This window comes from Python bivittatus, unplaced genomic scaffold (assembly GCF_059951505.1).
Source record: "Python bivittatus isolate LINGU-HERP-01145 unplaced genomic scaffold, Pbiv_v1 ctg000120_np1212, whole genome shotgun sequence".
Classification (NCBI taxonomy): domain Eukaryota; kingdom Metazoa; phylum Chordata; class Lepidosauria; order Squamata; family Pythonidae; genus Python; species Python bivittatus.
This window is the reverse complement of record NW_028277037.1, coordinates 1,565,184-1,590,769: the sequence shown is the minus strand read 5'-3', so window position 1 is coordinate 1,590,769 and position 25,586 is coordinate 1,565,184. Positions and strand designations below refer to the sequence as shown.

General features: G+C 39.2%; 1 protein-coding gene across 3 annotated transcripts in view; it reads left to right on the top strand.

Annotated features, from left to right (window-relative positions):
• The window catches only part of SEMA3D (semaphorin 3D), a 170,902-nt gene that overhangs the window by 39,011 nt on the left and 106,305 nt on the right, over positions 1-25,586 (top strand). For 2 of the 3 annotated variants that reach the window (XM_088134825.1, XM_088134823.1), the window contains exon 2: positions 20,119-20,311. In XM_088134825.1, coding sequence (XP_087990951.1) covers positions 20,161-20,311 — 151 coding nt within the window. In that variant the 5' untranslated portion in view covers positions 20,119-20,160. Of the gene's footprint in view, positions 1-4,678; positions 4,789-20,118; positions 20,312-25,586 lie in introns of all 3 variants that reach the window. The other variant, XM_088134824.1, reaches the window with a different exon arrangement.

The following is a 25,586-nucleotide window of genomic DNA, read 5'->3' as shown; positions in this document are numbered from 1 at the left end:
CCCCCACAATAATTGTGCTACAGTATTCTGTTCATACAAGAGCTTCTGATTTAAAAAAATCCACATGAATAATATCCTTTATTGTCAACATTTTTAAGAATCCCTTTGTCCTGCACCATTTTTATGAATACTTCGCAATGCAGAAGACTGTGAAAACTGAAGGATAAAGTCATTTGAGTTCAAGTATTAGTTGCGAAAGTATGAATCAAGTTGTTGTGCAGAAAATGTGAACAAAAAGAATTTGCTTCATCCAGATTAATTGTCAAGACTGTGCATGAGATTAATACCTTTTAGGAATATTTAAGGGTGGGGGAGATAAAAAGTATTTCAACCCGTCTTTTTCATGGCAGGTCTATCTTTTCTAGATGAGCCTATAGAAGAAAAAAGCTATTCATTTGGAAACAAATCTATTAACTGGTCTGGGATCTGTCTGCTAAATCCTTTCTCCAGTTTTAGTGTTCATATGTTTGATTTTGTCTGTGCTTTTTTTCTTGAGCAAAGTTTAAACAGTTCCTGAATCAATAACTTGGACTAGTGATGAATAGGGCTCTGTAATCTGTATTTTGTGGAGGCTCAGATGTGAATGTTGATGAACCTTTGTTAAACAGGTCAAAAGTGTGCCACAGTGTATGTTTTAGAGGGATACTCTGACCCCATTAAATGATGAACTGTTGATGGAATGACAACAGGGTACCCAGAATATTCATTCTGGAGATGAGGAGGAACAGGGAGGAATGCATATTCCTGCTAATTTGAATTGAAAGGTAGCACTGATTGCATGCTGAAAAGGTCTACTTAATAAATTTGCTCTACCCAGTCCAAATAATTGTACCCTGAGTGATACAATTCTGGGCTAACATTAATACTTTCCAAATGTCATTGTGGCAAGTGTTCAATATTGAATATTCCTCAAAACATGTTAATAAGTAAGACTTCAGAGGTTGGATCTTCTTCACTATTAATCTGAGTTGATGTTTTTCTCCTGTGCTTCCCAATTTGGGTAAATTCCACATATGACATATTAGCTTTTAGAAGGGAAGGGCAATGATGTGCTGATTTGACAAAGACAACACAACAATAGAGAGAACAAATATTACTGAAGCAAGTAAAGAGCAAGTTGATTGAGATCAGCCATGTCAACATGAGTCTTTCCATATTTTTTTTTAAAAAAATTTCTATCTTCAGTAATAATCTCTGCTTTAGGAATTTGGAATAGTGCTGGGCTGAGAATGGAACTTTTCCCATAAAAATGTAAATCAGAATTGAAAGAGTAATCCCAACAGCAGTTTTCAGAATTACTTCAGAGCACTGGGAAATGATCCTTAGAATGATTTCTGCAGTGACCCATGCTGATCAGTCAAGAAGCATGGCCACCCTTTTAATCATGGGGCTTTATAGGAGGCCAAGTAGGCAAGGGATGTCACATGAATCAGGCCACCTAGAGATGGGCAGTCATATAAATTTGCTTAATAAATAAATAAAAATAAATTTCATCATAAAATTATCTGACTTACACGATCATGACACATGTGATATCATCCTAAGTTCTAATAGATGCCTATGCTTCTAACCAACTTCCTTCTCCCTTAGTGGGGTCAGCACATCATTGTGTTTGATAGGATGCATGGTACTGTGGCACAATCATGTTTGATCCCTGACTGGCTAAGAGGATTTCAGGTGGAATAAATCAGAAAAAAATAGGCAAAAATAGAACTAAAGGAGCAAATTGTGGTTAGAGAAGTTACAAATCACCAGATAAAGGGAGGATGAGAAGGTTTAGGAATGGATTTTGCTTCAATTCCCCATTTTTATTGCTCAGAAGAGATTCAAAAATGTTGAGGTCCAGCAACTATTGTTGGAAGTTTACTAGTAATGGGTTGCAGCAGGTAAAGCTGAATGTAGGGAGAGTAAAGAAAAGTCAACATTGAAGCCCACCCCCTTTACATGTTTACACTTAAAAAATGGCTTGGCCTTTGAGTGCATGGTTGCAGCCAACATCTGGCTACTTTGACACATGCAGACCAATGCACTTTGACACATGCAGACCAAGTCCTCCAATCCCTCCCTTGGGCTGATCTGTGTGTTTTTAGCAATGAAAATGCTACCTAAAAGGAACGAGCATATGTCCCCATTACAGCTACCAGTCTATCATTTACTTTATGTTATAAAACAGACAAGCTGTCATTTGACCATTTATTTTATGATTTGTATCCTGCAGAGTTCAAAATGACTCTCAGTGGTTTACAGCCAAAATACATATCTTCACAGAGTTGTTAGATCTAGGTTTATGAGTAAAGTTCACTTTAGTTACGTTTAGTGGGCAGTTCTGCAGATTGGTGGGAGAGGGTTGCTAAGAGGCAGCAAAGGACTGGATCTTTTTTTTAAAAAATGAGATTTTTTTTTCTTCCAAGCACTAAGAAAAAAGAGAGCAATGAAGGAGGTTGGTAAGGAGAAGGGGGAAAAAGGAGCTAGCTGTTTGTCTGAAGTGAAGGCTGCTGATATAACTATAACACATTCCTCTCTGTTCTGTTTCTCAGGACAAAAAAGAGTTCTTGAAAGAAAGCCCTGTGTTACGTGTTCAGTGAGGCTTATTACAAGCAAAAAGTATTTTTAAAAGCAAACATGCTCCTGTTCTTTTAAAAATTACAGTCATGCAAATGTGAACACATTGATGACATTTTCAAGGCTCAAAGGCCTGATCACACTCTCCCACATGGCTAGCATTTGTTTCCCTAAGACTTGGCAAAGCAGTTTTATGTGTTCTCTGGAAATTTCCTAGTGCGAAAGACATTCACCATCTTCACAACATTAACCATGAACAAGTTCCACCCAAATAACATTCCAGATAACAGGAACTTCCACTGAAGAAGAGTTTGAAGATAAGGGGAAATGTTTATGCCTGTGTGATTCTGCTCACCACAGAAGCATGGAAGACATCAGCCTATTTCCCTACATTCTTGCCAAGTTAGGAAGAAAACAAGAAAAGTTATCATTTGAGGAATTTGGCTAAGGTTCCTGAAAAACACAGATGGACCCATAAAGTTGTTAGCAATACTTTAAAAGATATTGATATTTGTTTGCTGGATGTTTATTAATAACCTGAATGAAAGCTCAGTACAAGAGAAATGGTTTAATATTCCACTTCTCTACAATGTTGTTCCTCTTCTCTCCCCACAGGTTTTATACTAGTTGTAATATCCCTGCCTAATATGCATGCAATGACCACAATTGGGACCAGCAATTTGGTCATTAAGCAAAGCGGTCACTGAGTGAAAGCACAACTGGGCTTATGATCTTACTTCAGCTTTCCTTTGCTTTACAGACCTGCAAAGGTTGTAAATGCAAGGATTGGTCACAAAGTTACTTTTTCATCACTGTCGTAACTGCAGTCACTAAATGAGGCAGTCACTAAATGAGGACTATCTGTACTGTTGCTTTCCAGGCAGAGGTTGCCAACCAAGTTGTCTAGCATGTGGACATTTGTCAATCTCTTTCCCTTTATTAAAATCCCAGGCAAACACGTGGTTTTCTGGAATTGCTGATAGGTCACCATATTTGGCTGGGAGAGATTGTATTGTATTTGACCTTTAATTGTTACAAGGAAAAATTAAAAAGCATGAACCACCTATTCTTCTCTGTTCATGCTTCTCATGTAACATGCTAAGGAACAAAGTGAACTGGCATGTTCCATATCTGAAAACATTTCCAGAGACCCAGAACAAAACACACCTTATTTGATTTATTGTATTCTCACTTTACTTCTCTGGGAGCCCCTGCTAATGGTAAATGATACTCATTTTCAGTGATGGTGGATTCCGAGTGTGAACCTACTGGGGCCAAACACTTTTTGCATAAATGTTTTCAGTGGAAGATAAACAATTACTTCATGTTTTCTTCATCTTCTATATTTAAATAACAAGTAGATTTTCAGTAAAGCTGTCTTGGAAACATTTCTTTGATTGCTTGAGAAATTGTCTACACTGGATTAAATTAATGTCTAGACCCTAAAGTCTCTTAAGTTAGTTTGATTATAGTTCACAGCTCCATAAGGTATGAAACAACTGGCAAAATTTCCAGAAACGACCATCCACTGCCTTCCAAATGAAAGTAATAATTTTCCCATGCCTTAAACAGAAGAGTATCTTTTTATTTCTGTCCTGTGGAGATTTGTGTTCATGTGCACTTACAGATAGCACTGTAAGGCAATCAGCTTTTCTAGAAAGTGGTTGTGAATAGATTTATTTTTGAGATTTTGACCGAGCAATTGCACTTTGCACTGGTGAGAAAGAACAGTATTTTGCCAAAAGAAATACAGATCACTATTATTAGAAGTCAACTGTTCACCACCTCTCCTTGGGCGTCATTTTTGCCAGCTATATTAGCTTTCTTAACTTGTATCTATCAGAATGGATGTGTTGCTATGTATGGAACACAAAGGCTGACTGGGAATTCTGGGAGATGAAGTCCAAACTGGAAAGACACCAGTTTAAGGAAGCCTGCATTAATTCTAATATTCTGGAAGCCAAAAGGAAAAGGATTGTACCATTTTTAAAAACTCCATATACCTCTGTAATAGCTCATTTGTCTTTTTCCCCCTGTACTAGAACATCCAGATTATTGAACCTATAATCAGAACCTTCCTTTAACCATTCTAATTGCTTTGCTGTCTCATTTCCAGAATTGCAGTATTTTGTTTGGAAGATGGTAGCCAAGCCAAAATTAATAAGGACGAGAACTTAGAAAAATTGCCAGACTAAGATCTGAACTTTCTATCTACTTTGCGAAATGGTATGTTGTACTGCTATTGAATTAATCACCACAAATAACCCAACAAAGTCACAAGGGGTTTGAATGTAACCATCAGTGTTGACCACAGAGTATAATAAATGGAACTTGAGAATCCTGCAAAGAAACAAAACAAAAAAACAGCATCTTTGAAGATAAATTTGATTAGTGAAAGTGCAAGCATAGCATGAAAATAAGATGACTTTTTATATCTAGATCTCTTAAACACAATTTAGGCTTAGAGCAATGAGACTGGTTTCTTGAAAATGAAGTTCTATGGAGGCTCCAAGCCTAATGGAATTTCAACGTCATCCCTGACAAAACCCAAGAAAATCTATTCCACTCCCAATTATGTTAGGAAATGTTCCCCATGAAAAGTTGGGGTGTATTCTACAGTGTCTCCATTCATGTAAAAACATGGCTGAACAAACCAATTATGGAAGATTGGAGAACACTTCTCCAACCCTCCATAACTGCACTCCTGAATTTTGGAGCCAGACTGCCAGGAAAAAAAGTGGCATTAGCTTTTGTAATCAACCAGCTTTTCTAAGCTTTGTATATCAAGACACCAAGGAACAAAATCCACTTCTAGTGTTCTCACTCTTCCGTTGTCCCACTTCCTGTAGCTTCCAATACCCCCAGTTGTTTTTGAGAAAGGACAGTTCCTAAATGCTGAAAAATTGCCTACTTGTGATGTGGAGCAATGTTGAAGTCCAGTTGGCTTGAATGTGTAAGATAATAGAACAACTTCCCTGTAATTCCCCATAAAATGGAATGGTTCATTATTTGTATTTGCTTATCAGTGTCTAAAATCTACCAGATCAGGGCAGTATACAGATATTTTAAATAAATTAAAAAATTGCCAGGCAGGCCTGTGGCATTTTCTCTTCAGACATTGTGTAGTAGAAGGAGTTTCCTGAAGATGGAAAGTTTGTAAACCACTGTTTTAGTAGTTTCTGTATTTTTCAAACTGGTCATGTTTGGATTTTGCGAGTGTGGTGAATGCTGATTTATACAACGTGTCACAGTTTGCAAACTTTGAAATAAACAATTTTCCATTTGACATAATATAACTTATTCGTGAATAAAGTATACCAGCTTCCAAATCCAATTATATTTGTTTTTGTCCACCATTACATATGAATATTTGGAAATCAAAATGCGTTAAAACGTTCTTGTTGTAGGCACTAACGTATGAATAAAATGCATTCTGTAGGTTTACCCCCTTCTGTACATTGTTTGGTTTGGATTACTTTGAAGTTTTTGAAGTATTTAATTTGCTGTCAACTTTATTCAAAAGTTTTGCTTGGATAGGAATTCTGTGGTGATATTTTATGGTGGTTTAGTTGTACATTATTTATACTAACAAAACATTCAGTTAATTTGTTTGGAAGGTAGCTGCATTTTAAAAATGACATTCTTTGAGTTCGGTATATTATTTTGACATTATTCCTTTTGTGTACCTTTTTTCTGGATCAAGATTTAGGAGTTTAATTTGAGATTGTGCAGGGGGAGGGAATTAGCATGAGGGTGGAATAACATTGGATTTATTTCTCATTTGAACATAAAAATACATCAATAAAAAGTTAATAGCCTAGATTTATTTACTGTTTTGAAAAAGAGGAGTAAAAAAAAAAAAATTAAATGTTGCCTATGGATCAGACCAAACACTGCCCCAGAGGTTGTGAGAAATGAACTGTAGAAAGGTTGTATGTGTTAACACAACTCTGATAGGAATGCAAAGTGAGAATGCACCAGGATCCCCCCCCCCCTCATTTAGTCATCCCATTAAATGGATTGGGGAGCAGAGTCCTGGGAAGCTTGCTGGCTTTGCCCAGAGTTGTTGACAGTTGGGCAACGTACACATTTATAGTAGTATTATGGTTGGTCACACAGTCAGCCAGATGTTTAGTCTGGATTTGACATTTGTATCTGCCTGTTGAGTCCTTCTCAAGGATCAGGGACAGACAGATATTGTTGTTTGATAGTGTTAAAGGTATCATTGCAGGTTATAAGCTGTTCCAAGTAAAGCTGTCTTTTGCAATTGACTGATGGTGATTTTGTCAATGCTGATGATGTTCAGGTGGTGCTCCAGATGGTTTGGGATTGCACCCAAGGTGCCTATTACCATTGGTACTATTGTTGCTTTCTTTTGCCATAGTCGTTCTACTCCTATTTGCAGGTCTTTATATTTTGTGATTTTCTCCAGTTCTTTCTCTTCTATTGTGCTGCTGCTGCCGCTGTTGTTGTTGTGTGCCATTAGCAGTGGCCTCCCCCTCTTAGGTCCTGTTTCGGTTGGTATTCTAACCTAACCATGGTTTTGCATCCTTCACAATACCCTGGAGTAAGCATCATTGTACAATAATGCTGGTAGAGCTGGATGGAATGGTGGAGAACATTGGGAGGCCCTGTTTTGTAGGTGAGGGAGAGGAAAAAGAAAAATCTCCTAATGGGTATGTTGAGAGGTGCCAGCCGATTCCATGATCCTCAAAGTTGGGTTTCCATTTCTCCTTGGCTGAAAAGAATCTGCCTCTTGTTCACTGCTTGCTTGTGATGGACTTAAATGTGTAATTAACTGCTTGGGCTGGAAAATCTGGGAGAGCTGGAAATATTGTAGATTGCTCTACTCCGCTGTCACTTTCTATGTTCTATGAAAACCTGCTGTTAGGCCTTGGGGGAACCTCTGGAATGACCTGGATAGTGGCCCTGTGGTGGGAAGAAGATTTATTATTTTCTGCAATAGAAAGCTTCTTCTAATCTTGGAAACCTCAGTTGGATGCAGTAGCATACCAGGATACAAACTGTTTTTATTAAAATGTGCAGTGTTCATGGTGCTTCCCGTAGTATCTGTCTTCAAGATTTTTTTCATAAGGTTAATATTAAGTTTTTCTTCTACTGTGTATGTTTCTGTTCATTTTCTTGTTCATTAAATAGTTTCTCCACAGTGCAGAGGGATGTGCCATACATGAATCAATAGAAGTGAATATGGGATCACCACTCTCAGGACTCATAGCAGAGATTGTAATGCAATGCCTAGAAACTATAGCACTTCCACACATACAACCTAAAGTATGGATCCGGTATGTAGATGACACATTTGTTATAATAAAAAAGGAACAAATAGAGAAGGCATATGAAACCATCAACAACATCTTCAAAGGAATAAAATTCATCAGAGAGGAAGAAAAAAACAGGACGCTACCCTTCCTGGATATCCTCATCAGCAGAGGAAACAACAGCAAATTAGAAACCCAAGTCTATTGGAAGACAACCCACGCTAATCAAGTACTCCATTACTAAAGTAATAACCCAACTTCCCACAAGAAGAGCTGTGTAAGAACATTATTCAAATGAGCACCAACACATTGCAGCAACCCAGAACAGCAGAAAAAGGAAACAGACCACCTATACAACATCTTCCGACAAAATGGATACCCACACAACTTTATCAAAAGGTACCTGACTGCTCAACCAGCTACAGCACAACCAGCACAAGCTATGAAAAGGATAACACTGCCATACATCAGAAACATCTCAGAAACCACCAACAGACTATTACAACCACATGGCATCACCATAGCATACAAGCCAACTAAAGCCCTCCAAAACATCTTAAGCAAACCAAAAGACCCAGTAGCCCAAGAAGAAAAAACAGGAGTCATCTACAACATACAGTGTAAGAACCATAACAACCACTATGTAGGACAGGCAGAAGGCTTGCAGAGCACATCCATGAACACCAACTAGCAGTCAGAAGACATGATGAAAACTCCTTAATCTCACAACACATGGACAGACTTAACCATAGTCTGGGTCTAAGATGCTGACAGTTTCCCAGTCCCATCAACTGGGAAACTGTCAGCATCTTAGACCAAGCTAAATCCAAAAATGCAAGGGAATTCTTGGAAGCCTGGTATTCAGACAAAGCAGCCATCAACAGGCCCGTAGAGATAAACAGCATCTACAACAGCATCTATTCAAAAGAGACAATAGAAAGGAAAACAAAAAAGCAGAACATTTCACCAGCAATCACCACCCAGATAAGCAGAGATTAACACCAAGATTACCACCAGACATACAAGCAGTAAACAATACCCTAATCAAGGAACTACCAGAGGGAAAAAATAAAACAAAACAAACCCCCCACCCCCACCAACACTGGCAGGGCACGTCACAATATATAAACAGAGAGCAAACCCCATTCCATTCTAGCACTGAAGATGTTACCTAGCCGGGTAATGAAATGTTTGCAAGAAAACAACCAAGATCAGAGAACTCCAAAGACTCCACATACATGAAACAAGTTTTCTGGATCTAAATGAATGAATAAATGATATCCATATCCAGACTTTAGATTATTTTCAGCAGGATGTATGTCCGAACCACATTCTGATGTACTTAGGGACATTTACACATGACGACAGCTGGATTGAGTATTCGAGTGCAGTTATTTTTGTGAGAAAATACAGCTGTACATGGATATATGTACACATTAACAAACATATAGGACTGACTCTGATAGTGAAAATTGCCTGTTCTTATTCACATTTTTTTAAAAAACATTTTCTTGCATGTGAGAGATAGGCTGGGTACATGGTTTATATTTATTTGCTTTTCCTCTGTTTTGTACCTACCTGTACCTCCTCCATGTTGTGTCTATGTCATTTTATTTGCAACCTTGAGTTGGGTGTTTCTGAACTGAATAGGGAACATAGGATACAGGTTTGTTTTATCTTGTTTTAATGGCTGGACATTGCTGCCAAAGCTGGATAGTGATATATTCCCTTGATTGTTGTTGCTAGAGTAACCTCTTGTGTGCTCCAAACCTATCTTGTAATTTACACTTTAAACCCACTACTTGTTTTTTGTTTGTAATTGTCTTGCTCATTTTCTTCTTTTTTTTGTGTGTGATTTTTGTTGAAACTTAAAAAAAAAACCTAATACAAACTAATATAAGATAAGGAAGAAAAAAGAAAAAGAAAGCAAGCAAAGAGAAAGCAAAAAATGCAAGAAAAGAAAAACGTTAAAGAAAAAGAAAAAAGAAAGAAAAAAAGATATAAAGCAGTGGCTTCCAATATTCTTCACAGCAGTTATACGTACAATGATATTTTAAATTCTCTTAATACATCATAATACTCTTCTTTCTATAATCTGTTCTATCTAATCATCGAAGCCATAAACCACAAGTTCATTTTTTTTCATTTTTTACACAAAACGTTCATAGGAGGTTTCCAGTCACCAGTAAATGTAAATAGTGTCTTTTCTCTAATTAAGGAAGCTAATTTATCCGTCTCAGCAACTTCTGTCAATTTCACCAACCATTCCTCCATAGAGGGTAGCGTCAAATATTTCCATCTCTGTGCATATAATAATCTTGCTGTAGTAATCATATATTGAAATAATCTTCCATGGCTTTTTTTTAAACTGTTTATCCATTAGTCCTAAAAGGAAAAGTCATGGATTCAATTGAATATTAATCTTTAAAATCTTCTGTATCAAAGTATGTATTTGAATCCAATTTTTTAAGCTTTTTTACATGTCCACCAAGCATGACAAAATGTCCCTTCATGTTGTTCACACTTCTAACACACATTTGAAGTGCCTTTATACATTCTAGATAATTTCTCTGGCATCATATACCAACGATACATCATTTTATAAAAATTCTCTTTAAGATCATAACAGAATGTAAATTTCAACCCTTTTGACCTCATATTTTCCCATTGGTCCATGGGCTTACCCCTTTTCCTTTCTGTTCATCTTATGTATTTTATCGAGCTTGTGTGCTGCCTCATACAACAATAAAACAATAAAAAACCTTAAATTGGAAAACACTGTGCTTTAATTAAAGCAAGTGATTGCGTTTCAGCAAACACGCATAGTCATATTAAAAGCTAGCTAGCCATTCTGACCTCCAGTGGGGGTGAGTTCCAGAAGGTTGGTGTGGCCACAAAAAAGGCTTGTTTCCATGCTGCTGAGCCCCAGAATAGCTGGAGAATTGACACTAGCAGCTTCCCTTTCCGTATAGGGCATACAGGATGGGAAACCTCCACTTAAAGAAGACCATGTTTCAGGTAATGAGGATCCAAGCCATAAAGGTCTTAATAGACCCACTTTGGCTGATATACCCAGAAGCCTATTGGCAGCCAATAGCATTCTTGGAACATGGGTGTGCAAAGTTGCTGTTGTCCAAGTAGCAGGCGGGCAGTTGCATTTTGGAACAATTGTTCTTGAGTAGTAAGAGGCAGTGTACAATAGAGAACAGTAATCCAAGATAAGAGGATGAGTGCATGAATGACTGGAGCCAGAGGATCCTGCTGTAGGAACTGTCACATCTAGAAGAGAATATATGTGGCTCAGGATTGCATATGGAGTCCTTGGGGCACATAGAGATAAACAACATTTACCCACTATTCAAAAGAGACAATAAAAAGGAAACAAAAAGACCAGAACATCTCCTTGCCAGCAATCAACACCCAGATAAGCAGGGATTAACACCAGGATTAACACCAGACAAACAATCAAGCAGTAAACAATACCCTAATCAAGGAACTACCAAGGAAAAAACAACTCTCCCACCAACTCTGACAGCCCAAGTTACTGTATATAAATAGAGAGCAAACCCCACTCCCTTCTAGCACTGAATACGTTACCTAGACAGGTAATGAAATGTCTGCAAGAACCCCAAGGACTCTATAGTCACATCTGGTGCATCATTGAAAGCTGAGCAAAGGACCGTGAGTCTAACAGAACCATCAGATCATGGACCATTTCCCTCTAATGGAATGCAGTACCATCCAGACCTGACGTTGGATTTGGCCTGATTTCATATTTCTGTATGAACAACCACTCTGTCCTTCTGAGCCTGTTTCATCCTACCCATTCCCTTATAGCTCCAGATATCAGGTCAGGACTTTCACAGCATCTCCTGTTCAGGGTGGAGAAATACAGCTGGGTATCATCTTCCTACTGATGCTATCTCATTCTGAATTGAGAGATGATCTCTCCCAGCGCTTTCATGGAGATGTTAACTAGAATAGGGAAGAGGAGAAGGCCAAGACCTGGCTCATCCCACATAGGAAGATCCAAGGGCTTGACCACATATCCCCATGACTACTTACAACTGGACCCATTTGCTCATGATAGAGTGAAAATGCTGTAATAATTTTTTTATATCCAGCTCTTGGTTATCTTAAGCTATCTTTCTCCCATGCAAGTCTAGAGTATGATTTGTTGATCACAAAATCTAGTGATAATCTGAATTCTTAGGTTAGAGAAAAGTTTATTTGAATTACCGTGCAAGATTATCCTGTTGGGGTATTATAAACATATTGCCTCTGCAGTTCCTATAAATAACATTCAGGCACTCTTGAAAAAGAATGAATTCCACCTGGGAGTTTACTTGAATGCACACAGAAATTGCTGCACCACAGGGCATTCTTACCTCATATATCCTTTTACCTCTTGGTCATAGTTCTAAAGGATTCCAGTAGAATCAGAAAGGCTGAGGTATGAGAGTTTTCCATGAATTTCATCAGTGGACTATAAAATCGTATCTGCAACCTGTTAGGATTAGGCCTAACATCTCTGAAGGCATTCTACTAGCAGAACACACATCCTTCTCCAGCGTGCCTCCTAATATTGCTAGGACTGATGACCTGGTAAACACAGAATTGTTTTGGTTATCTCATTTCCATGAGGAAGGATGGAACTTCAAGGGAAGTTTTACATGATATTTTCTAGTTAAGTGGAGAACTCTGGAAGGCTTGGTGTTTCCTCATAATTCTATTTCATATTCCTCATAATTCATATTTCTATTCAGCAGCAGGTGTTGAGTGCACTCCAGAAATGCTAGGCTTGAAAGTAGCATCAGTTTCCCCATATAAGACCAATGTTTGAAGAATTATTTTCCCCATACGCTTATATACACGCACACAGATATTTATTGTGTGCGTGTATATGAAGCTGGGAAGTGAACCACAACCCTCATGTTGGTTCTCTGCAAGACTAAAGCTGTAGGTTGTGGAACAACAGCATCATCACCACAGTGCTATATAAAGAGTAGGAGAATGGTAACATGATGGCATTTATCACATGACCTGCTACTCTTGAAGTTCAGGATACCAGAAATTAACTTGGGACTATCTGCATCTATTGCCTGTGCCCTAACATTGACCTAGAGTTCTTACCTGACCAAATGAATGCCAGGCAAAAAAGAAAATATCATTGTGATTGCAACAGTTTTGATCATAACTCTGGCAGAGATCCAAGTCTGTGACCCCGTGATAGCAAACACCTTAACATGTCCCTTACTGTAATAGGGAGCACTGTGGTGATGATGCTGTTGTTCCACAACCTACAGCTTTAGTCTTGCAGAGAACCAACATGAGGGTTGTGGTTCACTTCCCAGCTTCATTTTTTTTTTTTGTTCTGAAAGAAATTCTATTCCGCTGAAGTGCATTGTACGCAATGTGTGTCTTAAAATTTCCCTGGAATTGATATTTTAAAGCTTGTGATTTTAGTACTTTAAAATGCTCTGGATCCAGTAAATGAAGTTTAATAAAACAGTCTTTCTGCCATACCAAAATTTATGGGTGAGTTGCAGCTCTTCTGCATTTAGGCTCCTTAGAAGATGGGGAAACCACCAAGCCTACCTAAAGCTTCCACTGAGATATCAGATTTAACCAAGTAGAACCAAACTGTAATGTAGCTATGCAACCTTCTATTTAGTGGAAGGGTAGAAATGATGAGAGATTGGTCATTATTTCCATGATAGCCTTAAATAAATAACAACCAGTTAACGCTAAGTATTCTTTTCTAAAATGGTGTTGAATAACCACGTCTTTAAAGAAAATGACTTCTTTTAAGGATGTAATCCTAAATCTTATTAGAAAGGAAGCCCTTTTGAATTAAGGGAAATGTAAGTTCCAGAAAATGTGTAGTGCCAGGCTACTGTAACTCTGCAATCCAAACAGACTTACTAAGGAGGAGGCCTTATATCTGAGTAATGCAGTACATCTGGCTACTGTTAAATATGCGTAGGGTTTTCTTTTCAGAAAGTTGTCAAGACAAATGGTTGATGTTGTTAGTTGCTCAAATTCCAGATACTTGCAAATTGGGGAGGGGAGGGGCAGACATTCCAAACTCAGAAATTTGGGTTGGCAGAGTTTACCTTAATGAGAATTCCAGGAGTACATCAAATACTTGGAGTTGAGGTGTCAGGTTAAAAGGGACCAGGTTTTCTGAGCAGATGCTCAGGAACCACGCCTGGAAAATCATAAATTCCATCTGAATGAGACAGCAGACCATCAGTGAAAGGGCAGCATGGTGCTTGTTTATTCAGAACCCTGCTTGAACTCTGAAGTAAGTCTGACTGTGTCCAGTGGTTTAGGATTTCAGCCTTTGGTAATAAATTATAGGGGAAAATAGAAAATGTTTTGGCAGCACAGGTGAGTTACCTGACTTGACAAGAAGGATATGGTAACAGGAGTACATTATATTCACAGTGCTTTTCTTTATGGGAACTGGGTATATCAGTTTGGTCAGTTAAAACAGTTGTCAGAAGAACATCAGAACAGCCTTGCTGGAACAGCCCAAGCTCCGTCTTAGACTAGCTTCTGTGTGTATTTATTGATTGATGCTTTGACTTGATTCTTTAGGTGCCATCAAGGTGGTACGTATGTAAAACCCCAAAGACTGAAAAAAAGAACAGAAAACATAAAAACAAGCAAGAAGGAAGAAAAAATATATATACACAAAAGAGCATTGTTTTAATATAGGGTCTTTGACAGACTTGTCCTCCATGGATTTATTCAAACCATTGAAGTTTTAAAACCACTGAAGTTCATGGCTACTATCATATCTTGCAGTAATGAATTTGACAGGTCAGTTATGCTTCCACCTCTACTTTCAAAATTTAGGCTAGAAACCGGGAGACCGTGAATTCTAGTCCTACCTTAGGCACAAAGCCTCTCTCACAGCCCTAGGAAGAAGAAGGCAAGGGCAAGCCACTTCTGAAATCTTGCAAAGAAAACTGCAGGGACTAGTCCAGGCAGTCACCAGGAGTCAACACTGACTCCTGGCACAAAGGGGAGGGGAGGGCGCAGCAGGGAAGGAAGGCAGGAAGGCAGGCGGGCAGGCAGGTGGGCCGGCCAGCCGGCCGGCCAGCTGGCCAGCCAGCCCATCTGGAATGTAGTACCAGCCACTGAGAAAGTAATTGGCAACACTGGAGCTCCTTGTGGAGGAAGGGTGTTTGGATGCCTCCTTTCCTGCACATAGGGGTCCTGATCCCGAGTGAGACACTGTATGCTTGCAATTAAGATGATACAGTCAGGAGGATAACACAATTTGCATATTCTCTTATTTGTCCCTTAATAGAACTGCAAGAGTTAAAAGTAAAGCAGAACTTTTTTCAAAGTGAGCTGGCCTATGAGAGAATCTGATATGTTTCCCCAACCAAGTGCCACCCAGATAATTTCCATTGTTTCCAGACAGTGTGGAATTTCGTTCAACCTAACAATGGTTGATTACAGTCATTGTTGTAGAGAGGAAGCGCATTTTCATGAGTTGTCATGCAACTTGGTGCAAAAATATGGGTAGCCCCACATTTTTTAAAAAATACATGGAAACATTGAAGATTTCAAATCTCATGAGATTTTGGTAAGCATGTGTGAGCACTCATGCATTGTCCTGTGAGATTACTGAAATCTTATGAAATTTGGGTACGGCCACCTGAATTCTCACAAGGTCTCATGAAATGTGCTCTTGCAAAAATTTGGCCACGTACATACACATATATACATGTACATACACATGCACACTCTCTTTTTAAACATTAATTTGAGAGAAGGCATGTTGTTCCTGACTAAATAACATTAATAACATTAGAATATTACATGCCAGTAAGAAAAAATAAAGCATTGGCCACCTAGCAGTGCTTAAAAGATCATTTTGGAAGTACATGTAATAGAAAACTTGACCTAAGGGTGTCCTGAGAACAGCCTAGTCCTTAATGAATGGAGTGAGTGTATCAGTTGGCTTGGCGAGCTGTCCAGCTGACTTAGGTATAAAGGAACCCTTTTGTGTTGTGTTCTGTCTGAATGATGTTTTTGAATACATAGACAAAAGGAGATACACAGAAAATACACATCTCTCTAATAAGTGAAAGTCACTGGCAGGAAGGGAAAACAGTTCGTTTTGTAACCAGATTCAGTGTGTGCTAGGTGGATTCAACAGAGTCTGCCCTTTCTGTTCATTTTTTTCTCTTTCTGCGCCAGTAAGTGTCTTCAAGTTTTTCACAGCTTCTTCATGTTTTGAGCCCTTTAATTTCTGATCTGTGGGACATTTTCTTTATGATCCAGAGCTTTTTGGTTGTGTGGGTGTTCCAAAAAGCTCCTGTTTACAACTCCAGTTTTTCAGTTTCAACCCCAATGCCAAGTTTTGTTGTGGAGAAAATAGCCCTTCTTTTAAGTCCCTGCCAGTCCTTTCAGCAATTCACTAAGACTGAATGCATGGTGGCCTGAACGTAACTCTGGTGTAGATGCACCTGTCGGTTCCATCCCTTCATCTCTGCAAGTTTGATGAAAAATCTAAAACTGTGATAACAGAGAGGGAGGGATGGCGAAGGAGAGCAGGGACAAAGGTTGTGGGAGGAGAACAAATGCTGAATTGGTAGGAATAGAGAAAGAAATGAAGCTGCCGAGTAGATATTGAGCAAAGTTTAGGCCAAGGGTGAAAAAACCATACGTATCCCTCCCCGGTAACCCTTTTGTGGCATCTCTCTCTCTCTCTCTCTCACACACACACAGAGGTGCAGCCTCTGACACACGCACACACTAGATTGGACCACAAACATCAGCCCTTTATATTTTTGATGGTTTGGTGGTTTTAAGGAGCAAACTGAGTTCTTAAGCTTTGAAGATGCTTTACTCACCAATTGCAACTCTTAAAATTCCTAAAGCTGCTCCTAAAACAGGCTGTGGCCTCACCCACTCTTTGAATATGGCTTTTGAAATATCACACAAAATTTGAGGTAGACCTCGAATTGATGGAAACTATGCCTGATCTGGCATAAGTGAAAGGAGAAAAGCCAGTGAGTGGGTAGATGAAAAAGAGTGAAAGGTAGTTGTTTGAAGGTAGTTTTGTGACTGATAGCTCTAACTGTGAATAGTTTCATCAGCACTTTCCAGTTATAATACTTAGCAGAGAGAGTTTATAGTAATCTAAATTACTATAAGCCAGTTTGGTGTAGTGGTTAAGGCCCCAGGCTAGAAACTGGGAGACTGTAAGTTCTATTCCTGCCTTAGGCACAAGGCCAGCTGGGTGACCTTGGGCCAGTCACTCTCTTCTAGCACTAGGAAGGAGGCAATAGCAAACCACTTCTGAAATCTTGCCAAGAAACTGCAGGGACTAGCCCAGGCAGTTGCCTGGAGTCAAGACTGACTCAAAGGCACCCCACAAGCACACACCCTCCAAATTCTCTTCAGGTGTTGTCTGAGTATGTGAATACTTGAAAGTGGGTAGAAGATGTAATGAAATGCTGATCCTGGCCCTACTGTTTCCAGCCTCCATAGACTCATCTAGGAGGTCTGAAATGGTACTTATATTTATCTGAAAGTGAATGCACTTCTCAAGATCTGAGATCCAATTTTATGAGAATCCCAGATTGTATGTAAAACTGTCCTCCTTCTAGGAAGTATAGATGTCAACATATGAAAGTCAGAGAGAGCAGGCAAGTTTCTCTTTCCACTTTCAAGTCCCTTTGGGTTCATGAAAGTGACTAAAAATATGCTTGATCCAGGGTTCAAAGCTCTTTACTAGTTCTCCTTCCAAGAAGCATGAATCTTAAAAAAAGAATTTTTGATGAAGTCTGCAGGATGTCACATTAGGAGCTTGCTTGGAAAATACCAGATGTTCGGGTCCTTCAACCTCTATATGCTTTATATCCATCATCAGTCCCTATCATATCTCACTTTCTGTGACTTTCATGCTAATTGAGCAGAAAATAATCAAAACCCCTTAAGCTGTTTTCCATTTATCGTAATTCCCTACCCTATCTATTCTTCTGAAATGTGACACATTTCTTGCTCAGATACACCTCAACAGACATGGCTTTTTCATAGAAATTATTTAACAAGAATGACATGGCTGCAGCAATGCAAGAAGGAAGGGAAGCAAAAAAAACTTTTCACAAAATTTGAAGATTTGATTCTTAATCTAAAACTTGCCAAATTTAATATCGTCTCAAGAAGAAGCTAGGTCTATAAATTCCATCAATGTCTGTCAATAATACAGTAAAATTCATATTTCTAATGTGCACACATATACACTTAAAGGCATTTAACACAACCCAGCCACCACCTCTTTTGTGTAAAATTAGCAGACTTCATAGGAAGCTGCAGCATGTACAAATTTTCATTAAGTTTTGGCAGACAAAATATATTTGTTGGTTACCAGCAACAGCTAGTTGTAGGCATAAAACATCAGACCTAGATTTCTTCTGTATATTGAACTGTATGGTTCTAGATCATTCAAAGGATGTTTTATGAATTGTCCAATTTGGATCTGAACTGAATTTTTTGGGTTAGTGCATGCCCAACCAATTAAGCTTTTTTTGTTTTGTTTCCTATTTTATATATAAAACCAACCAATGGTATCCATAATAAGCATGCCTCAAGAGTGTGCTGTAAGGACTAAATTTTACAAGCCTGTGTTTGCATCCATAAGAATATAAGCCATGCCCTGCTGAATTGGACCCCTGGCCCATCTAGCCCAGCAGTCTGTTCTCACAGTGCACAAGGAAGCCCACTAGTCTCTCAGCTGATGGCCTTCAGAGGCAGTCTCACTGCCATCAAGGCCATTGATCCAGCACCACACCTCATGGTAGTGAACTCCAAAATTTAATCATGTGTTATGTATGTATGTATGTATGTATGTACACACACACACACACACACACACACACACACACACTTTTGTCCTGATTCCTCCAGGATTCAATTTCATTGGGTGGCCTCTGGTTCTAGTATTTTGGGAAGGGGAAAACAGCTTCTCCTTGTCCACCTTATCCAGACCATGCATGATTTTGTACACCTCAACCTTGTTGCCTCTCATTTACCTCCTTTCTAGACTAAAAAGCCCCAAGGGTCATAACCTTTCCTCATAGGGAAGCTGCTCCAGCCCCTGGATCTTCTTAGCTACCCTCCTGTGAACCTTCTCTAGCTCCACTATATCCTTTTTGAGGTGCGGTGACCAGAGCTGCACACAATATTCCAGATGGGGTCACATCATTGATTTATTAAAAGGCATTGTAATACTGTTTCTTGTTATCCTTAACATGCTGTGGACCTTTTTTACAGCAGATGCACACTGTGTCGACACCTTCATTGAACTGTTTACCATTACTCCAAGAACTCTTTCCCCATCAGTCACTGTTGATATGAGTAGTTATGATTTTTGGCACCAATATGCATCATTTTGCACTTGCTCATGTTGAATGACATCTGCCATTTTGACAGTAACTCCCATAATGTGCACAGATCCCTTTGGAGCTCTTCACAGTCACTTATTGTTTTGATCACTCTGAACAATTTGGTGTCATCAGCAAACTTGGCTATTTCACGCCTGATTCCAGATCACTTATAAATATGTTTGAAAAGCACCTTTAGCATAGAACCACTGGTTACATGCCTCCATTGTGAGAAATGTCCATTTACTCTTTGTTTTCTATTCTTTAGCCAGTGCTCGTCCACAAGAGGACCTGCCATTTTATCCCACTCGTTTCTTGTGGAACAATACAAAGAACAGCTCTGCGGTCCTGATTTAGGTTGCCTTTAAAGCCACAAAATGCCAAACTTTCTCTTCACATCCCCGAAATTAGCAGGGCCATGTCTTCCCTTCTTTGTAACATAAGATTTTTTAAATATAAAAACATATTATAAGATTGCAATATCTTTTAAATAATCTTTTAAAATACAGGGACCCGTGCAAGGATTATATACTATTCCTGCTGCAACATCTCCCAGGAAGATACATTACACTAATCTTCTTCTTTCAGACTCCACCCATGCTACCACCAACCAGTAGCCAAATTTTTGTGGCTGCAGTGAAAACGTGGCAACAACTGGTACAAATATGATAAATTTGTCAGTCTGGACTCATACCACTCTTTTTTGTTAGTTTATCCTTTTTTATGGGGAGAGTTATATGCTGATCTTTTAACATAGAAAATTTGATCTTTTAAAATATAATGCACGGCCCTTGAACATTAACATTTCAGCCGAAGTGTTGTCAGAGCTCTGTTTGCTAACGATGACCTTTTATTTCTCTTTACAGACCTCTGTTGGATTAACTAAGAAAAGAGAAGTTTTGTGCAATATGCATAGAAGACAAAAGTCTGGAGGCATGAACAGGGCTACGGTTTCCAAGCCACAACTTACATGTCTTCTTTTATTTTGGGGAATACTGCTCTTATCAGTTGAGGGGACATCAAAACACAATCTTCCAAGACTTAAACTGTCTTACAAAGGTAAGTATTTTATGGCCTTTGTTTACTCTTCCTACATGTTTCCCTGTAACATATAGTTATTTTAATCTGCTTAGGTATTATTTTAGGGTTAGGGTAGGTTATTTTAAATTAGGTTACTTCAATCAATTTTATACTAACCTATAGATTTTAGAATTACAGATTTATTTACAGCTCTACAAATATAGAATTCTATAGTATTTAGATTCATTGCTATTTTATAGTAGAAATTAGTAATATTTAGAGAGCCAGTTTGGTGTAGTGGTTAAGGCATCAGGCTAGAAACCTGTGAAGTTCTATGAGTTTCTGGGAGTTCTAGTCCTGCCTTAGGCACGAAGCTAGCTGGGTGATTTGGGGCCAGTCACCCTTTCTCAGTCCTAGGAAGATGGTAAGGGCAAACCTCTTCTGAAAAACCTTGCCAAGAAAACTACAGGGACTTGTCCAGGCAATCGCCAGGAGTCAAAAACTGACTCGAAGGCACCAAAAAAAAAAAAAAAAGTAATAGATACATTTTAGATTAATAGACTTATTCACTTGATTTTTTTTTTAGTTTAAACATTGAGATATTTTATGTAAAATATATTTTATGTTATTAATACCTAGCACTACATACACAACATTAATTCTGTGATTTTGAAAAGTTTGTTTATTTTATACCAGTGTTGTCCAAACTTGGCCACTTTAAGATGAGTGGACTTCAACTCCCAGAATTCCCCAGCCAGCTTCCCCATGCTGGCTGGGGAATTCTGGGAGTTGAAGTCCACTCATCTTAAAGTGGCCAAGTTTGAACAACACTGTTTTATACTTTATGCTGATCAACAACCAAAGCTGCACTGAACTAAACACTCCATCGAATAAGTACCATTACATTCCGTGTGGCCAGGATTCACTGTGTTTGTTCTGGCAGTGACTTTTCTATGTTATTTTTCAGGATTTGTTAGGAGATAATTTATCTTATTAAATAAAGGCATGCAACAAAGTTGTCGTCAGAATTTCTGAAGATGGAATTTACTTGGCCAAATAAAACTTTTCAATACAAATCTTGGTTTTGTTTTGTTTGAGAGTGGCAGCTAAGTAGAAATGTCTGGCAATAGAAATGAAGATTTTTTAAACTGGTTTTATGAGTCCTTCGCTGATAATGTCACAGTAAAACATCAGTAAAAATAAACACTGCTTAGACAATAAGTTGGAACATTGCATTAAAATGGTTTAATATAAAAGCCACAATATACAAAAGGACATGAAGTGCTTCCTTGTGGATGGTATAAAAGGAGCTCAGATTCTTTAAACCTCTTTATCCTTTTGGCACTGAATAAGAGACTTTAAAATATTGGCTTTCTCTTGAGTATTGCCTGTAGTCCTGATGCATTTCTGAAGCTATCCAGTGAGTTCCATGGCTGAACTGATAAAGCCCTTTTCAGTTTTAAGCCAACATTGTTACCCATGGCTGGTCTTCATTGTGGGGTGAATATGCAGTCTTCCTAGTCAAGTGAGCATTTCCTCTTGGTTGAGACATCTGAACTATTCTGAAGGAAACCAAAAGGTTTTGATGAAACAAGTCTCCACAAATTCAGCTTCCCAGATGCTGGGAGTCAAGGACCCAGCTGCAAGCAAGGCAGAATTGATGGGAGAGGGACTCAGTCTAAGTGGATAATAAGTACTTTTTGTGATGTTTTTCCCCCAATTTTAGATGCTAAATATGGAGGTCATGTTTCATTTCCTTTCTGTTAATTATCCCTTCCATTGTGTCCTGCAGACCAGCCTTCACGCAGTGACATCAGTAGTTTATGTAGCACTGAACTAAGAATAACCTTTGAGAACTGACCCCTATCAGCTTTGTAACAGTGTAAACAGTTATGAACTTACCCGGTTTTTGCTTTTTGTATTTGCAAAAGGGTCTCAGTTGGAAGTGGGAGGGGAGGGGAGGGGAAACAAATATTTCTCCACAAGATATAGTACAGTAATTCTTGAGTTTACTTGGCTGAGTCCCAGGAGATGAGATAGGACATGGCTTGGAATGGAAGCAGAGAGGGAGAAAGGAAGGCGGCAGAGACAGTGGAACAGCTGTGGGTAGGCCTCAACCTATAAGGGTTGGTTTCTCTCCAAGAGCCTCACCAGGGGTATTTGGCTACAGTTGACCCACTTCTTTCCTGTACATCTTGGCAAGGATGAGCAGGAAACAATATGCATGATATGATATTATGCATAGAATTTCCCGTCCTACTGAAAGGGAGAACAGAGAAATACTGAACACAATGATAACACGGCAAGATGGACTCTTGAAGTAGATGCCAGTGGCCAGTGGCAACTTACAAACCACCCGAGAGTCCAATTAGTCAAAAATCCAATGACAGCAAAATATATTCTGGCCTGGGCTAGTGGCTAGCTATTGATCCAGTACTTTAGTCCTACATATTTCAGGGATGCTCCGTTTGCCTGAGAAGAATCGTCTATTTCTAAATGCCACTTTGAGATGCCATTTAATGTAGCCAGCAGGGCTGTACGGTGCCTCATACCGAAAGGCAAAATAATGCCTCAAGGCCCAGGGGCATTCCCACGGTACCTGCCCGCAGCTTGTTGAACGAAACCCACGTTCTCCTGGGACAGTGCTGTAGCTGGGAACGGCAGAGCAGCTTTGAAGGGCTGCAGACACGTGCAGCGTGGACCGGGTGAGCTGGAGGATAAGAATGACGGTAAATACATTAAAACGTGAGCCATCCTGCGTGCTTTGAAGCATCTTTTCACTTTCAGTCTGGAAGGTTGCAGAGTGCCGTTCTGATGAGCACGTTGCTCGGCCGCTCACTTCTTCAGCTCTGATTCTGACCCCGTGCCACTCGGCTTCTGCATCCTGTTTGTTCTCTGCTTGGCTTTTCTTCTCCTGAATTTAGAACAGGTGTGCATAGCTCCTGCTCCTGGGTATCGACCCCAGAGTATCTTACAAACTGCAACCACACTTAATATTTCACGTGAAAGAATAGGAAAATGATTAAATATAGGGAGTTGTGATCAAACTCCCTATATTTAAATGTAAATTTGTAGAGACGATAGAGCAGGGTTCTCCAAAGTGGTCAGTATCAACCCTCAAGGGTCAATGGGACAATCCATTGTTGTTGTTGTTGTTATTATTCATAGTACTATTAGTAAAAGTAGTTTTTATTAAATTATTTTCATATAGTAAATGTTTGGGAGTCGATGAACAGTCTGAAACCTCATGAGAGGTTGATGAACTGAATTGTTTGGGGACCCCTGGTATAGAGGATGATCTTGATGGAGAGAGGGAAGAACTGTTACCAAGGCAACAAACAGATAAACGTGGCTTAAGCCCATACAAAGAGAGAAGTATATGAAAACATCTCAGACAGGCACCCCCCCCAGTTCTCAAGAAGATAAAAGAGGCAGGAGGGGGGAGGCACATTCAGACTTGCAAGCAAGTTTCTAGTAAAAGTAGCTTTAGGCCTACGTGACATCTGTTTCTTGGCCTGGTCTACCTTCTTGGGCTGACAAAATTAAATTACATCAAATTAATTTTTAATTTTGTTTCTGGAATGTGGCTACTGGCATGCCATCAAGACTCAAGTGCACCCTTCAGACTGGGAAATAAATGTGCACTCACATTTAAATGTTAGCTTATCTCCACCATGGTCTGTTTCCCTCCTGGTTAGCTTCTGCTTAGCATGATGTATTCTCCTTTCTATTCCATTAGCAAGGCATGCTTTGGACTGATCTGTAGCATTATTTAAGAGCCCAAGTTTGAATTAAGTTATCCTGACTCACAGCATCTTTTAAGCATCTCTGTCATTCTTTCTCTTTCTGGCAGCTGATGAATTGTAGGGTCATCAGTTTTGAGGTAAACTTGAAATCCAGGCTTGTTTTAAAAAAAGTGTGTGTGTGTGTGTGTGAGAGAGAGAGAGAGAGAGAGAGTGTTATGTAGGCATATGGGGCAAATCATCTACTAATTTCTAAGTTTGACTTTTTGCACTGTAGGAAACTTAAAAGACCTCTAGGGTATTCCCAACAGACAGCATTAAATACTGTATAATTTGCCAGGGGCAAAAAATATTTTATTGCTTCTTCTAGTAGAACCACACAGTTTTCATTCAAAATAACTGTTGCACATTTCTCCCATGGGCTTAACATGCTTACAGCTTTAGCAATGAAGCTATAAAGCTAACATAGTTATAAAAGATGGGGAATGTGGATTTAAATGATCGTTATGAATTAAAACCTCTTTGTCTCATTTCCAGTTAAGAGAGATAACAAAAACTCACTTATCACTGAATGTCTTCCCACTCTGCTTCTCTGTCCCCATGTAAGGCAAAGGGCTGAATTTGACAGAGTTTACCAAATGTGGTGGTGTTTAAATGTTTTCTGCTGTATTTGTTCTTTTGCACAGCTTGAAGTCAAGTAGTGGGAGTGGCATTTGGCTCTTGAAATTGTTCATTCTCTTCTGTCCTTGGTACACTTAGAGTGTATGAAGAGAAACAACTGGCATGCTCCAAGTGACCTTTCTGACATGGCAGACTCTGTTTTTTGGCACATGACTCTGAAAATTGTTATTGTGTTTTGGAATAAACCCAGGGATGTTTTTCAATAAACTCTTCTTTCCTCTCTAGAAGTTGTATAGTAGGCCAACATAAAGCAAAGCTTTCTTCCAAGCATCAATGGCCACACGGACACCTCGGCACTGGGAGCCGAGTGTCAGAAGTGATGTGCTCCACCTTGCAGGGCATCAAGCTGGGGCTAAAGTGTCTTGCCTGGCTGCTTTGCAGGGCCACGTGGCTTCTGGCATGACCTGCAGAGGGGCAGAGGACCATTCTGAAGGTCAGAGAAGCAATCAGAGCAAAGCCACCTGCCTGCTCTGAGCTGGGAAGGAAGTTCTTTGCTTCACCCAACAAAACTACTTTGAAAGGGAGTGGATCTTTTGCTAAACAATGGAATGAGAGTGCAGTCCTATAAACGCTCATGCCTTTTTCTTTTCTTTTCTTTTCTTTTCTTTTCTTTTCTTTTCTTTTCTTTTCTTTTCTTTTCTTTTCTTTTCTTTTCTTTTCTTTTCTTTTCTTTTCTTTTCTTTCCTATCCTATCCTATCCTATCCTATCCTATCCTATCCTATCCTATCCTATCCTATCCTATCCTATCCTATCCTATCCTATCCATCCTTTGTTTGTTCAATGTCTGTCCTGCCTTTCTGCCAGAAGCTCAAGGCGGCTTAGATAGAATCTCCCTTCATTTTATCCCAGCAACCACCCTGTCAGGTAGGTTGGTCTGAGAAATTGGGAC